This window comes from Vicia villosa, unplaced genomic scaffold, assembly GCF_029867415.1.
Source record: "Vicia villosa cultivar HV-30 ecotype Madison, WI unplaced genomic scaffold, Vvil1.0 ctg.000045F_1_1_1, whole genome shotgun sequence".
NCBI classification, from domain to species: Eukaryota; Viridiplantae; Streptophyta; class Magnoliopsida; order Fabales; family Fabaceae; genus Vicia; species Vicia villosa.
The window spans coordinates 20,183-38,288 of record NW_026704977.1 but is presented as its reverse complement, the minus strand read 5'-3'; the positions used below and the strand labels follow the sequence as shown (position 1 = coordinate 38,288).

At 31.6% G+C, this 18,106-nt stretch overlaps 2 protein-coding genes across 3 annotated transcripts; one reads left to right on the top strand and one right to left on the bottom strand.

Moving 5' to 3' along the window:
• The first annotated feature begins 4,386 nt into the window (after nt 1–4,386).
• LOC131622876 (type I inositol polyphosphate 5-phosphatase 8) lies at nt 4,387–8,634 on the top strand. 2 transcript variants are annotated; one of them, XM_058893895.1, is made up of 10 exons: nt 4,387–4,646; nt 5,215–5,270; nt 5,404–5,485; nt 5,594–5,632; nt 6,034–6,121; nt 6,274–6,378; nt 6,876–7,146; nt 7,272–7,438; nt 7,523–7,780; nt 7,872–8,634. In XM_058893895.1, exons 2-10 carry the CDS (start codon nt 5,244–5,246, stop codon nt 8,185–8,187), a joined length of 1,353 nt encoding a protein of 450 aa, XP_058749878.1. In that variant the 5' UTR covers nt 4,387–4,646; nt 5,215–5,243; the 3' UTR covers nt 8,188–8,634. The 2 variants fall into 2 exon arrangements, with proteins under 2 accessions (XP_058749878.1, XP_058749879.1); XM_058893896.1 differs by lacking the exon at nt 5,594–5,632.
• Nucleotides 8,635–14,327: 5,693 nt separating this feature from the next.
• Nucleotides 14,328–17,659, bottom strand: LOC131622875 (WAT1-related protein At2g37460-like). Its single transcript, XM_058893894.1, has 7 exons — nt 17,373–17,659; nt 17,229–17,291; nt 17,030–17,146; nt 16,618–16,858; nt 16,276–16,437; nt 14,862–15,013; nt 14,328–14,749 (listed from the first exon to the last, which is right to left on the bottom strand). Exons 1-7 carry the CDS (start codon nt 17,567–17,569, stop codon nt 14,533–14,535), a joined length of 1,149 nt encoding a protein of 382 aa, XP_058749877.1. The 5' UTR covers nt 17,570–17,659; the 3' UTR covers nt 14,328–14,532.
• Between the last annotated feature and the right edge of the window lie 447 nt (nt 17,660–18,106).

The following is an 18,106-nucleotide window of genomic DNA, read 5'->3' as shown; positions in this document are numbered from 1 at the left end:
GAAATGAGAGTGCTTAGGTCAAATCTTATAGTTTGTGATGAAGCTCGTATTACGACTAAATCTATTTAGTCATAGCAATGTGAAACAAACTTCCAACGCAAAATCATCTACAATTGAAGCAGTGATCACCCCGAATGATGCTACGTACCTCCATGACGCAAAGTATTAAGCCTTCAGACTTTTCTACACCTTCTCCTCATCACATATATATGGACCACAATTTATTTTAGCAAAGATCTCCTGGTAAGATTCCTCTTCCATATGGTTGTTGAGCACAAAATCAAGAAAATAAGATGTATGGGCGCAAATACGTTCAAAGAACGAGAACTTTGAGAAAACTACATCTTCGAGCTTCCCGACTATCACAATATTTTCCACCAATGTAGGAGTCTATATGAGATAACTCATAAGCAACATCCTCTAAGCATCAATTACCGGTCCGACCTGACCAAACTACCAAATCTCCATGATCGAGCCTACAGGATAACAGAAATTCATGGAATATGCATAGAGAAGAAACACCCGAAACCCTAGTAGTAGGGAAGAAGATCTCATCAAAGACACTTCTGGCCGACATTTATATTTAATTCCTTACCTGACATTGTTAATCCGTAAGGAGATTATCAAATGAAGCGAGTGAGGACCTTACCACCCTGCTTGACAGAAAGCATCACATCAAGCCACTAGAAAATACATTTTCGTGGCTTCAAAATATATTCAGCAGTTAACAAGCTACGTCCTTAACGAAGCTGACCATCCAGTGGTGCCTGTTAATTACAAAGACCTAGAAGCCCCAAAATTGGACCATCGCCCCATCAGGCACACAAAGATAAGGACGACTACTCCGTCGCCCTAACCAATTGAAGAAAATATGATATACAAGAAGACATCATATCCTTACCTTTGCTTATATTAATTAAATATTTTGCTAAGTTGTCGGAGTTTAAAGTTGTTGCTTAGTTTCGATGATTGATATTCTAACTATTAAGTGGTGCAATCACAAAGAATATTACGTGTTCCGTGCAAGATGGTGGGAGTCCGTCTTTTAAGGCAAGCTTCACATCCAAGGAGAAGTCTTATCAATATAGCTAACGCATCCCCCACCAGATCTATCTAATCCAATAGCGTTATGTAGTATAGTCCAGAGACGTGCACCTTGACCCGAGTCATACCTTAGGGGTAGGGACAAGGTTGCTACTTGTGTCTGGGGAACGGTCCTCTATAACACAAAGCACAACAAAAAGATGCAACCATGTCTCACTAGGTTCATATCCCCCTGTGTGGAAAATAAATACACATTGAATTAGTGAATGTTAACTACATCAAATAAATACACAATGATTTAGTAAATTCTAAATACAACAAATTATTACACATTGAACTAGTGGACACTAATTACAACAAACAAACACAACAAACAAACATAGTAGCAAACAACGTTTAAGGCACTAAACCATGAATTACAAGAGACAATTGTAAAGAAAGTTCAAAGATCCCATCAAGTACTTTGATGTAACAAGGCACCCCTGTTCCTCTTGAAGGCAAGTCATAAGTGTTCTCACACACAAAGAAGACGACACTTTGCATCTACAAAGGCGCTGACTCGCGTCCCACCGGTGAGAAAGTACATTGATACTCGGTCCGTTGTAGAAGCAACCACAAATCAAGAGAGAAATGATCTTTTTGGTTTGAGGAGGGGACATTTTTTAAGTTTTTCTTCATTGTCTTCTTAGTATTTTTTCAATACTTTTATTTATCTTGTAGATACTATGGGGCTGGTCCGTGATACTTTCTAGAGGAAGAAAAACTATGTGGAGAAGGATACATCTTCGTCTCCTTCTCAAAATTCCAGTTCGACCCCGGTAGAAAAAAATGGGGGAAGTTCAGGGGGGAATGCCCCACTTGCTGAGTAGGCATAAACATATGTGCATCCTTCTTCTTAAAGTCGGGGCAAGAAGTCCCATGATTGAACCTATCTTCTGTGGACGACATCACTAAAAGGGATTATGGCAAAAATTAGGCTCTAGAGAGAAACCTTGCCAAAAAGTCCAAGTCATCGAAACCCGCCCTGGGAGAAACTACTCCGAGGGAAGCTTGGATATTTATCCCACATTCAAGCATTTCAAATTCTTTATGATTCAAGGGTCCCCGTTCCTCTAGGGAAGTTCAGTCACGTCTCCTGGAAAGGGATTGCGATTATATTTAGAATCCATCAAATATAAATAAGCTGAAATTGATGGTAGAGACAAACTTCCAAATTCAACGAGGTGCAACCTTGATTTCCATGGCTGGTGCTAATCGAGGTAAGGTGTTGGCATCCAAAAAACCTTCCAAGGTAAAAGAGGTTTTGAAGGGTCAATACGTCGATGTCCTCTATGAACTGAATCAACTTCGAGAACCGTCAACTGGTCTTCAGAAATACATAGAGATACATGGCGTTTCTTTCGAACTTTGCACAAAATTCCCTTTCCTATAGGGATCAGTGGCAGAGAAAGGGGAAAAGTTGGTAAAAGCTCGAGAAGTGATGAATTCTTCATCTTCTAAAATTTAAGATCTTGAGGTTGTCATTCATTAAGAGAAAATGGTTGTTCCTTGGAGGCAAAGGTTTATGAGAACTGTCTAGAGAAGACAAAGAAGGATCTTGACGGCTCTCTCAAAGACAACATAAATGCCATGCAGGCCTGCTTTTGGAATTCCTTAAGTCAAGTGGAATTGTTCTGTCCTAGAATAGAGATTCCTCACGGACAATTGAATTTAGAGAAAAAGGTCATGGAGGGGAAATTAGATTGTGAGAAGGAATAAGCCTTATTTGTTATGGATGATTGATAGTTGTAATTTGTAGGTGGTTTCAGTGATTGTAACAATATTTCCTTGAGATCATGTGACTTAAATTTATTATTACTATATTTTTTTTGCCATATGGCTTTGATGAACTTTCTTCATCGTTTTCTTTTAGCTTTGATCATTACCTGACTTTGCATGATTTTCTTGTACCGCATAGTCTTTTACACGTTCATACAATCTTCGACGATTTTATTTCATCGTATCTTTTATGATTTTATTTCATTCTATAGTCTTTCATAATTAGTTTAATCATATAGTCTTTTATCATTTTACTTCATCATATAGTCTTTCACGATTTTGTTTCATCGTATGATCGTTAACGATTTTAATTCATCGTATTAATGACGTGGACGAGTTAGGTGTCCTCTCTGCTTTTGCGTCTCTAGGGATTGTGCCAAGTCAAAGGTCGGTTCCCTTTCCCTGCCCCCAGGTGACAACGTAGTTTGGAGTTTACATTTCCTAGGTTCCATCTCTTGCGTTATGGAGTGTCTAGCTACCAAGATGGGGTCGTATCAACAGTGTCTTCATTCACCTTATTAATCATATTTCATGTTCTTCACTCTTGGAAAGGACAATCATATAATTCAACAAAATTCATTATCTTGTTTTTATCAAAGTATTACACCAGACAATCGTTTAAGGTTCATGTCGGTAAAACCTGAGGACATAGCCAAATTATCATTTGAGCTCGGTAATTCAACAAAATTCCTTGAATTAACTCTTCGTGCAAGGTCTCTAGGGTGTACGTTCTGTTTCATGTGATCATGTTGTCAAGATATGAAACATATAAAGCTTAGATGGGGGCGTTGTCAACATCCTCATGCTTATGGCATTAGCTTCTTGGACTATGGATGACCAATAATATCCGACTTTAAGGATCCTTTTGGTTAGGGTCCGACCTCCCAAGTGTTGTCCATCGATCCCTTCATGCACTTAAGTTAAAGTGTACACTGTTTCATCTCCTTCGAGACACTTTAGTAAAGAGGTTGATAAGTCTCTTTTATACAATACTCCTCAGGAGTATAAACTAGCTCTTTTATCACAAATTCGTAGCAAATGTGTCATATATATTCAATGACTTAGAATATATATATATATATATATATATATATATATATATATATATATATAAAGTAAATTACCATATTTTTCAATATCCTCTAAATATTTATTTATATATATATATGTATTAAATAATAGAATTGATAGATTTACATTATTTCCCCTCTCATTTATTTAAGTCTTGAAATCTCTCCTTCTGCCTGCCCCTTAAGTTTGGGTAAACCAAAAAACTTGTATAGGGTGCCAACTAGCCTTCCAAGAAAGGTGTACGGCCAAGATTTGTTCTTACTATTTTCTACCCAAAACTGCCAGAACACCACTAATAAAGTGGTCTTACCCCTCCAAAGTGGTCTCCCCCCTCCAAAAATTAATATTTTAATCAATTAGAGATCTTATTACAAAGTTACACTAACTTTTTAAAAATATTTAATTTCTTACGTACATAGTACACTCCTATACTCCTATATAAAAGAAAACTAGGTCACAAACACACACCATCCCATATTCTCTCAAATCTCACAACTCATACACAACCTTTTTTCTTTTCCAAGAAACACCTGAAAACTCAAAACCTCTTTTTCTTTCACAAACACTATACCCTTAATTCCTTCATCTATGTTCCCTTCTTCCATTTCAAAAACTCATCAAACCTTCACTAAAAAACTAGCCTTATCGTTTTCACCATCATTCTCTCATTAATCTCAAACCCTCCGTTACGTCCCCGTTCTTGGTCAAATTTTGTAAGTGCTTTTTTCCACCACTTATTCACTTTTTTCATTATCTTTTTAACAACACACTTTGATAGTATTAGTATTAGTATTAGTATTTTCCTTCTCAAAACCTGCACGCATCACTCTATTTTAGCAATGCCATTGACCCAAGTTTTCATAACATCCCATCTGCCTTTCATTCTCTTCTATAATAATTACTACCCTCATATTTTTCCTTTCATACTGCCTTTCAAGAAACTCAAACCTATATATACAGTTTTTTTCAATATGTAAAGCACAAAACATTGAACAAAATGGTGAAGTTTCTATATATGTAGTATTATATCTTAAATATTATAGTATGTATGCATTTTTTTATACTCAAAACATGCATGTCCCCGTTCTTCCTACAACTAGTTTTTTTATACTACCGTTGAAAATCTCTTATGATATTATATTTCATATACTATATTTTTCTATATATGACTTAATTCCATTAATGAATTTTTTCCAAATGGAGTTATTTAATTTATTTATTTATTTTTCCTATTGGATAATATTGTGTTCATTGTATTAATATCTTATTTATATTCCTCAGTTTTAAGTGATCTAGAAGGTGAAATTGCAATGAAAATAGAATCGAAAAAAACCAAGGTAGAGTTTCATTCATCACTCGCTCTTATTATCTTAACCTTTATGGCTATGCCAATAATAATATACTATATTTTTCCCATATTCTCATTGATACAGAAACTTTTTTTTTTTCATTTTCTTTTTGGTGTTGCAGTCATGGTCGAAACTAGCGATTAGGAACTGGCTTAGTGCAAAGAACAGTTCTGAAAAGTTTTCTTCAGACTACACTGATAAAGGTGAAACTCTATTCTTTTGTTAGAGTTTACTAGTTTCATTAATTTCACGTTTTTTACGTTTTGAAAGTGAATAATTTTTTTTTTTTAATCATTGTGGGACTCACTCAGAACAAGATAGTTACATCCTCGTACCAGATAATTTCTCTGGTAACTTGCCAACACTTTTTTTGATTTGAAATATTTTTTATTTTTTTAATACCTAAATAGTTTCTCATAGGTTTGGATCTAGCGTTTTGGAATAGATTTTGGAATGATATTTGTGAAGTTAAAACTTTATACTATTTCCTTGAGATTCAAACTCGAGACTCCATATTTATGTTCATTAATCACACTCTCATCACACGGTTGTTGATTGTTGATCATCATCTCGTACTATAATATTCTTGATTTCTAAGAGGATATATAAAGTCTAGATGATCAACGAACGTGCGATCAGAGCGTGATTAACTGTTGAGATGATGTATCAACCGCAGTTATTATTATTTTGTCAATTTTTTTTTCAATTATTTTGGATTATTGAGTAATTAATATTTGGCCTTATTTTCAAGGGTGGTTGAAGCAATCCCCAACTGGCGTAAAATGTTCGGTCTTTGAAGAGAAAAAACCTTCTATCAACACCAATCCTCTAAACCTTAGGTAAATGCTACCATCATACCCATATCTCAAACAACCATGTGGCTATACTATAACTTTAGCTTAAAATATATGTGCTTAGCTTAATTAAGCAAAACATATCTTATGTATTATTACTATTGACTTTCGACAAATTTGAATAAATTATTATGTAGGATGTTTGTTGGGACGTGGAATGTTGGGGGGAAGTCACCAAATGAAGATTTGGACTTAAGGAATTGGCTTACGTCTACTTCGCCAGCTCACATATATGTTATTGGGTATATTTATTATTTTTTCCATATTTTTATATTTAATCTTATCAACTATGTTCCCCTATTTGGCTATCTACCACTTAACAATTATTACAATTTTTTTATTTTGATTTTATTTTTAGTTAGATTCTATTCAATCCACCTGTTTGATTTTGTGCATGAATTAATTAAATTAAACATGTTTAAATAATCTAGGAGTACTAGTTTTATCAACATCTGTCTTATGGATCGTCTATGGCGGCTGTACTGTTACAACTATGGTAGAGTGTTTGGATTTAAATATTGAGTGCAGTTAGATTTTGCACCATGATTAAATTATTCTTTAATATTTTAAAATATTTAATTTTAATTTTTTAAATTACTCTGACAATTAATATTAAATGAATACTACTTTTGATATGTTGACGGTTAACTTAGCTCAGTTGATAGTTAAACAGTAATATTCGCTGAGGTGCAGACAAATTTTGTCTAAATTTTGTTGTATTGGTTTTTCTTTTTAATAGGTTTCAAGAAATAGTACCTTTAAATGCTGGGAATGTTCTTGGGTCAGAGGATAGTGGCCCAGCAACAAAATGGTTGGGCCTTATTCATGAAGCCCTAAACACAACCAACTATGAAAGCCCAAATGAGAAGCAATGTTTTAGCCTAGTAGCCAGCAAGCAAATGGTTGGTATTTTTTTGTGCGTGTGGGTGCGCGCTGATTATCGCAATCATGTTAGTAATTTGAAAGTGTCTCGAGTTGGCACGGGCATCATGGGCTATCTCGGAAATAAGGTTCGTTATTGACTTATAAAATGAATAATATATTTGATCTATATATTATTTAACCGTAGGCGCGATTTTAAGATTAATTATAATTGATGTTAATTTATTTTAATTATTTTATTTTATTTTTTTAGGGTTCAATATCAATTAGCATGAGATTGTTTCAAACTACATTCTGCTTTGTTTGTACTCATTTGGCCTCTGGAGAGAAATATGGTGACGAGTTGCGAAGAAATTTGAACATATCGGAAATCATTAAGAGAACTAAGTTTTCTCACTCACTTGGCATATTAGAACATGAGTAAGTCACATGAATAATGATGATTCTAATTATTTACATTCTCTTTATCAATTAGTTGTTAATTAATTTTGTATATTTGTGTAGTAACATTATTTGGTTGGGGGATTTGAATTATCGACTTGCCGCGGGTTTCGACGACATACACGAGCTACTAAAGAAGAAGAATTTGAAGGCATTACTAGAAAAAGATCAGCTTAGAATGGAGCAAAAAGCTGGAAGAATATTTGAAGGTTGGAATGAAGGATCCATATATTTTGCTCCTACTTACAAATACTTAACAAACTCAGATCAATACGTTGCACAAACATGTAAATCCAAGGAAAAACCACGTACTCCTGCATGGTAACATTTTTTTATGTTTCCTAGGTTTGTTAAATTTAATGATTCATGTCTTTTGTTAAAAATAAAAATTTGGTTGAAAAATTTGAAACAGGTGTGATAGAATTCTATGGAAAGGAGAAGGATTGAATCAGAAAATGTATGTTAGAGGAGAGTCAAAATTCTCTGATCATAGACCAGTGTATTCATTATTCACGGCACAAGTGAACATGAACATGGAAAACAAGAATCTTACTCGTTCTGTTTCTACTACTGTCTCAAGATCTTGTTCCTTAAAACCATTTACAGATTCTGCTGTGTTATCTTCTACTTGTTGTTGTGCTGCTGCTAAAGTACAAGCTGAAGAGCAGATTATGTTGCTAGCAACTAGGGCACAGAGTTGCATAGACTCTGTTACAAGGTTCTTGTAGTGATTGGATGGTTACAGAATTGGAGATAGGGGTTTTATGTGGAATAGTGATTTGTTATGCAGCTTTTTGGAGCATAATGGATTTGGTTTTTTTGAGGTTGATTGATGATCAATGTTGGAATGGGAGGGACAGAATCTATCTGCAGCTCTGGCAATTTTTGAGCTGTCAATATGTCATAGGGCATAATAGGTTTGGAGAAATATAGTTTTTGTTAAATTTGAAATAGTTACTTCAAGGATTATGGTACATTAGTATGGATATATGTTTATTACTATACTATTATCCAACTTGTATTGGTGTTAACTTGTATAGATATATGGTTATTAGTATTATCCAACTTGTATTGATATTTACTTGTATTAGCATTGTGTGGAGGTTGTAATAGTATAACAATGTGTTGAGAAAAGGGTTAAATTTATGCCCAATCAACTTATTTTGTACTTGGTAGATTGTTGTGAAAAATCTAAAGCTCAAATATTCAAACAAACTAAAATTAACCAACAATTACACAAGAACAATTAATCTTACTAAGTGTTTCGCATTCTCAACACTAAAATTTGTTGGTGCACAAAGAATAAAGATGATGACAAAGAGAATAACGGCGCAAGATTAATGAGAGAGAATAAAATTATATTCTACTACTTGTGTTGTTGATAAATGATAGTTACTACAAGGCTATTTATACAAAAGAAAAATTGCCACCTAAGCCCTAACAGATTAAACTTAGTGAACAAGTTTAAGGTACAAACAGTATAGTACTACAAAATACTAAAATACCCTTACTAACTAAATAGCTAAACTATCAGGACCCAGAAGGTAGAACTTCTGGTCAACACTATCTTCTGAGTAACCATCAGAAGATCAGCCCACATCAGAACTTCTGATGCTCATATTCTGAATATTGAATTACTCTTCAATAAAATTAACCAACAATTACACAAAAACTAATTTTAAGTGAATGTGAAATTTATAAAAAAAAGTAAATGAAAGTTAGAGAATGAGTAATTTCCAGATTCACTTTGTGTCTTTTAACTGAATATACGTCCTTTTTATATAGTAAATATTTGACAACGAATAGAAACAATTTTTGGGCCATATCCACATCATAATTTATTAGGCTACAACCGTAATTGATTATAATTTAGTAAAATATAAACTTTTTTACTACATCAGAGGTGTAATCAATTAGAAGGTTTCTTAATCGATTATACACTACTACAAAAAACACATGACACCTTGGACACGAAATGCATTTAATCTCGGCTAAAGAAACGAGGTAACAAAGGGAAACATGAAAAGTAACGACTTAACATCTCGGTGATAAAAACCGACAGGTATAGTTATATGCACATGAGTTCGAACTCCAGCTGCAACACTTTTATTATTTTCAAAATTAATGTATCTTATATCTCGGTATAACTAGAAAATCAATGGGTAAGATTTTTTTTTTTTTTAAATTGTTACATTATTTATCTAGAATATTACATTGTTCACACAAAATATTAAAAAAAAATTAAAATTAAAATCAAATTTTCATAAGATCTATATAAAAATAAAATTCCTTGAAGATCTAGATTTTAGATATTTGAATTATTGAATTTTAGGGAAGATAAAATGTTGGGTGCAAGATTTTTCTATACAGATCTTGCATGAATTTGTTTCTGCTGAAAAAAAATATAAGATAATTAATATCAATATTCAAATATATGATTTTCGACTTAAATAAATATTTAAGAAAAAAAACTTGAACACAGATAATTTTCTGCTCCTGCAATACATCATAGAGAACTTTTTCAAGCATCTTTGGGTTTCAAGCGCTTCATGTTTCATCTAAATTAGAAATGTTAATATTCAGCATGCTTTAATAATGGATGTCTCTTAGGTTTCATACGGATCACTAATGAAGGTGTTTTAAGTGTTGATACTCATGAAATGGACGACACAAATTTGTTTTAGGATGGTGATCATTATTCTAAATAATCACGCCAAACTTATTCCCTCGGTTTATGACAAAAACCGAGGTAAAATGTGTATAAGATTTTTTTTTAATATTACACTATTTACACAAAAAAGTTAAATTACATTATTTTAATATTCCATACTTTTCAAGACTCAAAATGGATGTCATTGCTGCAATTCCATATTTTTTTAAAAATAAACTAGAAAAGAAGAGGAAATTAAATTTTGTGCGAAAGACTCAAAAGACATCCATTCATCAACATTATTTTGAAGAATTTGAGATTGAATCAAATTCAATGGGTTAATGAGGAAATTATGAATTACAATATGCATACAATTCGAAAAATATTCTATCGTTTAAGTTATTTTTCAAGAATAATTTAATTTTTCAGATTATTATCTTAAAAATCTATTTGAATTGTTGTATATGATTAATGAGGGGCAAGGAAAAATAAGCAATCCCATATTTTATAATAAACTCTTATATATACCACAACGACTCTGATATTTACCCGTAGTCTAATGTAATTCTTTTAAGCGTTTTGATTTTGGTTGCACCTGGGTATCTAGCCCATGACCCTATATTTATGACAACGGTTGTTTAAGCTAATCGTTGTGATAGGTATAGCGCTACCTAGTTTATCACAACGGCCACGCAACTGTAATGAAAAGCATCATACATACAATCACACCTTACCTCACAATGGTTGGTCTACCATTGTGGTAAAACTTCTCCAACCGTTATGGTATCACTTTTCCGTAATTGTGAGAGGTAGACCCGACCCTGTGCAGGAGCAGCAGGCAGGGTCCCAAATTTTGGAGGGCCCCAAAATCTTAAAAAGTTCATATGTTTTTACTTTAATATTAATAAATATAAAAAATATTATATAAAATTCAATAAATAACAATAATTATATGATAAAAATTCAATAATGAGATTGATTAAAGTCAAAATAATTATAGTTAAATGTTTTTTTAATAATATATAATTATGTTTTTGATATGTTATTTTTAATCATTATCACTATAATTTTTTTAAAAAAATTTTGGGGCTATTTTTTAAATTAGAACAGGGCCTCCAGTTTAATTGGGCCGGCCCTGGTGAGAGAAATTGTGAAAGCTTGTCGAATTTGTGTCGTGTGATGAGTGTTTGTAAAAGTATTAGACTAACTCTCAAATTTACTAATGAAAATTACACATACACTTTCAACCCTTTGAATAGCCTCTATTCTTTCATGAAAATTACCATAAAAAACATGTTTTTTTGCCTAGATAATTGGCTAAGAACTCAAAAAGTTCTTTATGAAAACCTTTTACAATGTATAATCGATTGTTCTTTAGGCATAATTGATTATCACCTTTTGCAACGCGTCATATTCAACTATTAAGGTTAGTAGTTGATTATGCAATGGATCTTTTGAAAACCTTCTATTTTTAGACTTCTCAATCAACTATGATATCGATAATAAATTATCAGCCTTTAAAAGTCCATGGATATTTTCATATTTGTAACACCTTTTTTTTTAAAAATGTAGGGTTCATTTCTCATTTCTAACACACTAAAAACGCATTTGAGATACCTCTCTCTCTCTCTCTCTCTCTCTCTCTCTCTCTCTCTCTCTCTCTCTCTCTCTCTCTCTCTCTCTCTCTCTCTCTCTCTCTCTCTCTCTCTCTCTCTCTCTCTCTCTCTCTCTCTCTCTCTCTCTCTCTCTCTCTCTCTCTCTCTCTCTCTCTCTCTCTCTCTCTCTCTCTCTCTCTCTCTCTCTCTCTCTCTCTCTCTCTCTCTCTCTCTCTCTGAGTTGTCGTAATTTCTAATTGGAAATAAATTTTATTTTGGTTGTGAGTTATACCAAATTAAAAGCTTTTGTTGGTTGTTGAGGTAAACTAAATAAAATCTTTGTTTGGTGGGAGAGATCTCTATAGTTAAAACTCTCAGTCGGTTCGTGAGCTTAGTTTGCTGTTAAAAGCTCTCAATTATTTGATGAGGTCTATACAGTTAAAACTTCATTGTTAGTTAGGAAGTTAGCCATTTTAAAACTCTAATCTTTATATAATATAATGAGGTTCTAGGAAAAAGTCTATCAAAAGCTCCCATCATAGTGAAAACTTAAAAAAAAAATGTTTTTGGAGAGAGGAATAGGTCACTTCATTAGACCGAACCTCTATAAATCTATGGTGTTTTTCTCTTAATCCCTTAACTCTTTACTTTCCAGTTATTTATTTGTGATGCTTTTCCATTATTCTATTTCTGTTGCTTTTACTCTGTTTTTGCAAAGCTAATGATTTTGAAATGCGAGATATTTTAATCAATGGTTTGTTTATAAATAATGATTTAGTAAATAAACTTGATGTAGATTGGACCAAACAAGATATGAGAAAAATCAAACTTAATTTTAAAGACAAACATCTTTTGATAAGTAGCCCGTCCCATTTTTTTATGCGGTTTTTGATGAACGGGTTTTAACAGAACAGACATGTCTATTTATCACTCTTATGCTTCACAAGCCCTACGGAACATTGAGCGGATGAGACAATATAAAATAAAAAAATTGATATTTGAGCTTTCATATAGATATTTGTTAAAACCATTCAGAATTGAGTCCCATCATATATGTGTTTCTTTAAACAAATGAGATTAAAGTAAGCATTATTGAGGAGTTTTGTTTAATAGCAAGAATATGAAAGATTAGTGAATACTATTAATCAATGTTGTGATGCAACAATAGTGTAAGACACAAAGCGACAGGAAAATGAAGACATCTTGAATATGATAGTGACAAAAAATGAGATACTGCTGAATCACTATTTTAGTTACTATTCTGTTTTGGCAAATTTGTCTCTGTTTGCACAAGTTCTCAATACTAGTTAAATATAGACAATATTCTTTTGGTCATGTATCTTAATATCAAGTTGATTTTAATCTTTTAATTTAAAAATGTTGGTATTGATTTTTTAACTTTTCAAAATATATCATATTAATATTTTTAACTAACGACGAAAAAAAATAATTCCAAAACTTATCGTTAATTTGATAAAAAGAACAAACATAATACATAATATATTTTGAAGAGGTAAAGATTAATATGGATAATTTTTAATTTAAAAAATAAAAATAACCCCAAATTTGATAAAGGAGATAAAAAGATGGCTTAAATATAATTTTGGTCTCCCAAGTCTTTTAATTGTTTAATTTTGATCCTCCAAGTTTTTCAATTGCTTAATTTTGCCCCTCCAAGTTTTAAGTGTTTGATTTTGACACCTGAAGTTTGTCAATTACTTGATTTAGGCTCCTCAAATTTATCCCCTTTTATATTTGATAGTCTTTACTGAAATGTAAACTAAACTTTTTTTTTATTACTTTATCTCTTTTTTAACTTCTTTTTTTCTAATTTTCTTTTCACGGGTTCTATTTTTCTTCTCTTTTAATAATAAAGCTTTCAACGGAATATCTTGAAAATCTTAATTATTTCATTTTACATATATTTAATGACAAATTATTTTGACAATAAAAAAGATAGATCAGTAACAAAAAAATAGATCACTAGCTAATGAAAATAGCTAATTAAAATAACAGACTCTTTAGCCAATAATATGTGTGAACCTTTTAACAAACTTATTTTATTATATGGAAAAATGTACAATATCTTCTATAAAAATATAGAAATTCAATATGACCCAATAGAATTGTTAGACTTCGGATCTTTATGCTTAAATATGAAGGAGTTATTGGCCAAAGAATTTATTATTTTAATTAGTTAGTGGTCTATTATTTTTTTGTAAAAAATAATTTCCTATATATTAAACATATGTTGAATAGAATATTTAAGATTTTCAAGATATTACATTCAAAACTTAACTATTTAAATAAGAAAAAGAGAATTGCCGAGAAGAAAAACTTTTCTAAAAAAAAAAGAGAAAATGTAAAAAAATAAATAATAATAATAAAAGAGAAGTTTAATCTAAATGTCATTAGAGGACTATCAAATGTAAAAAAGGACAAATTTGAGAGGTCAAAATCAAACAATTGAAATTTAGGGGGTCGAAATTAAATAATTAAAAAATTTGGGGGACCAAAAGCAAATAATTGAAATTTTGAGGAACAAAATCAAACAATTAAAAAATTTGGATAATCAAAACTGCATTTAATCCTATAAAAAAAAAAAAAGGGGGGGATAAAAAAATATTAAACCTTAAATATATTATTTGATAGACCTGTGAATTTGATGGTATCATTTAAAATTAATACCCTGCATCAAAGTTTCCACATAATGGTGTTTTTTTTTTTGTCTAATAATACAAATCATAAAGTTACATCAGAAACCTCAACTACAAATCATACATAGTTGATGCTGTTAAATTACCAAAGTGAGAAGTTTTTTGATTTCTTCACACTTGTTCATCTTGATCTTTTATTGCAGCAAAATTACTGCTAGTGATGACTTCATGATTAGGATTAGGATTCTCCACTTTCTCATTGCTCACTGTACTTTCCTTAACTGGTAATGCTTCATCTTTAATAATTGAATTTGGTGTGTCATAATCTTTGCTTTTACCCCACACCACTAAATACAATCCTAAAATAATCACAACCGCGCCGATCACCCTAAAAAGTTTATCAGAATATTAATAACTAGCTTACGTATTTAACTCATACATAAATCATCATTGTCAGTGTAAAGAGTGTAAAGATATTTTATACTGTCAGAAATAGTTACCTTCCGAGGAATATTTTCTCGGCCAAAAAGATAGAGCTCATGATAGCTACAATGACCATACAGAGAGGATTGAAAGTTGTTACAAAAACTGGTCCTCTATATCTCATAACAGCTCCTTGGATGTAATAGGCCATTCCTGAACAAACTATACCCTGCATGTGAATAATATATTTAAAATTTAGAATAAATAATACTAGTAATAATTATAATATGAATTGCTTCTATCAATGTTTTAATCACATTATGTTGCAATTACTGTTTGGTTTATTAATGACAATATTGTTTCAAGTAACACTCAGCTCTCATTTGTGGATTGACACAAGACAGAACAGCCATGACTCAATCAACTTTTTCATTTTGTTTATATTTAACTTTTTGCAAAGATAGCTTTATATGGAATAATTGGTCCATTTCATATCTAAATTATCAATATTTCATCTATTTAGTTTTTAAAATACTAAGATTAATAAAAGTACTTAAACTATTATCTTATCCAATAATTTAGTTAATCCCTTAGCACTCATGTTAAATTAATAGTTAGAAGATGCTAAACTATAAAATATATCATTAATTTAAGGATCATGCTAACTTGTATATTAAGATATCAATTAAAAGATTTATAAATTGAAAGTATGTGTTAGCATTATCCTTAATTTAATCTCTAAACTATAGTGCCTTAATTTAGCGTTAACATTACCCTTAATTTAATCTCTAAATATAGTTAAAAACAACTAATATATGTTATTTTTATGTTTATCCATAATTAATATTCATTGATTAAACTTGAATATGATGTCAGACATGATTTATTCTTGTACTTCATCAATTTTCCATAAAATATTTCACTGTACAAAGTTTATTAAGTGGTTGAAAACTCGCAATGTCTATCTTAGGAACACAAAGAATCGCTTTTTTTGTTTGTTTTGTGATTTCATCGGATAGAAGAGAGATCCACAAGGGCCTCCGTGTTATTTGATTGACAAGTGTTTGGATTTTATGAAAAGAGCAAAATACGAGATTATTTAATCAGAAAGAATAGTTTAATATGAGAGTTAACCAGAAACTAAATAGTTGAATGAGAAAATAGTTTCTTCGGTCCGCCCAATTAAACAATTGGGTCGGGATCAAAATTGACAATTATGGTCACAACACAAACAAAATTAGTCTCACCATATTTTAAACATGAAGGTGCTTCCATTACCATTAGTGCATAGTGATTGTGTTTGCATTTTTCTATTATATATGTAGCCTTTAAACCTTGCTTATACTAGCCTTTGGATGTTAGTGTAGGCTTCAACTTTTAATCACTTTTTTAAATACTCTTGTTAAACTTTATCAAAAGTGATGTTCATTTTTCTAATGAAATGATCAAAAGGTAGCGATAATTATGTTCACTAATAGTTAAAAAACTTACACTATAAACCGCAGCCAAAAGTTTTGTATCCCAATTCAAAGACCAAACAGAATAATCACCCCTTTCCATAATCAAAGCCACTATGCCACCTTCAACTGTTCCCAATAAACATATCCATGCTGTAAGTGACAACTCAGCCGGATATGTTTCAAGTGTTATTGTCTACAAAAATTAATTAAACTTTATTAGTAAATAGTTCTGTAGCACTGACACCTCGAAAGTGCGTCTGTGTGATATTAATGTGTCAGTATTGGTATTGTGTTGTGTGTGTCCGAACTCATAAAATAGGGATGAAGAAGAAAACATATAAATATCATTTGATTTGTTTCGATGAAAACTCACTTGTAGAATCATGAAACAAGCACAACTAAAACAACCAATTGTGATCATAATAGATCCCTTTATTGCATGTTGAAGATTTGCTCCACTATTATGTTGGATTTGATCACTGTTTCCATGTGTCCCAAAAATATTAAGTATTGGACCTCTTAACAATGTCATAACCATAGCACCTGCAACTGTTGCTAATGTTCCAACCACCTTTGCTTGACTATGTACACTTTTCATTTTTATCTTCTCAAGTCTAGATAAAATAATAAACCAAATTAATTAAAAAAATAGTAAAGAAATTTAAATTATCAACAGAAATCTAGAGACAGACGAAATTCGATTACCAACAGATATTATGTCTGTCTCTAATATCTGTTGGTAATTGAATTTTTTTTTCCGCTATGAGTAAAGATGAAAATTTTACTTGAAAATACAAGCCATGACGAAAGTTATGGCAGGGAGGACATTGAACATAGCGACCGCAAAAGTAGCCGTTGTATACTTCATTCCCAAGAAATATAAATTCTGATCGATTACCGGCCTGATATTAGAAATTCAAAACATCAGAATCAAAAAAAGTTTTTTTTCCATGAAAAAAAGTGATTAGCCATGCAGAAAATTACTCTAGTGTACTGAGAGCCACTAGCTTCATAAAGATTGAAAATGTCATCTTTGGCCTAACTTTCCTGTAAAAAAAATGTACTAACATTAACATTCATGTTAATTTTTTTTTTTTTTATATAAACACATAAAGAGATTAAACTTACTTTTCTAAGATCAGTGCAAAAGGAGCAATCACGACGAAGGCGACGGCGTGACGATAAACAACGAGTACATAATTGCTCATTCCTTTGTTCAGTGCAGCTTTGGATAAAACATCCATACCAGCATATCCAATTTGCAAGAACACAACAGCTATGATTGGTTTCATTCTATCAAACTTTTTTTGGCTACAACATTCCATTTTGTTTTTTCACTTCAAAATTTTCTTAAACTCTTGCTTGAGCCACAAGAATGAAATGGAGCAATGAAGGTATATGTGTTTATATACTAAGTTAATGGTTGGAAAAAATGAAAGAATTATATATACTATATATATACATATATGGTAGCTAGCTAGCTCTACTGGTTCACGTAACCAAGTGGGGTGTCATATAAAATCAATAGACACCTTCCTCAAAAAAATTAAAAAGTCAGTGTCACGCTTTAAATTATTACTATCTTTTGGTTGTAGTTGAGTGTTACTCATCATGGAGTAGCTTTTATCATTTTGTTCACTTGTTTTCTTATTTGTTGTATTTTGACAAAAAATTTGCGTATGGTGTGTGTGGAGATTTTATATGGAAAAGTTAGTTGTCTGTACTTTCTCGTCAAAGATGAGATAAAGCAATGCTACAATATACGATTTCAATTGAAGTGCAAGATTCTAATTATTATGAAATGCGGTTTCATGATTATTTGTTTTTTTTAAGACTAGTGTACAGTGTAGTGCATGCACTAG

Excerpts from the sequence above, each read along its gene's own strand:
- LOC131622875 (XM_058893894.1), bottom strand. The coding sequence starts at position 17,569 with ATGGAATGTTGTAGCCAAAAAAAGTTTGATAGAATGAAACCAATCATA. Across the intron at positions 16,859-17,029 it reads GTCATGGCTTGTATTTTCAA|ACTTGAGAAGATAAAAATGA; the intron begins GTAAAATTTTCA and ends TATTTTATCTAG. Across the intron at positions 14,750-14,861 it reads GAGAAAATATTCCTCGGAAG|GGTGATCGGCGCGGTTGTGA; the intron begins GTAACTATTTCT and ends TAAACTTTTTAG.
- LOC131622876 (XM_058893895.1), top strand. The coding sequence starts at position 5,244 with ATGAAAATAGAATCGAAAAAAACCAAG. Across the intron at positions 5,486-5,593 it reads TTCAGACTACACTGATAAAG|AACAAGATAGTTACATCCTC; the intron begins GTGAAACTCTAT and ends GGACTCACTCAG. Across the intron at positions 7,147-7,271 it reads TGGGCTATCTCGGAAATAAG|GGTTCAATATCAATTAGCAT; the intron begins GTTCGTTATTGA and ends TTATTTTTTTAG.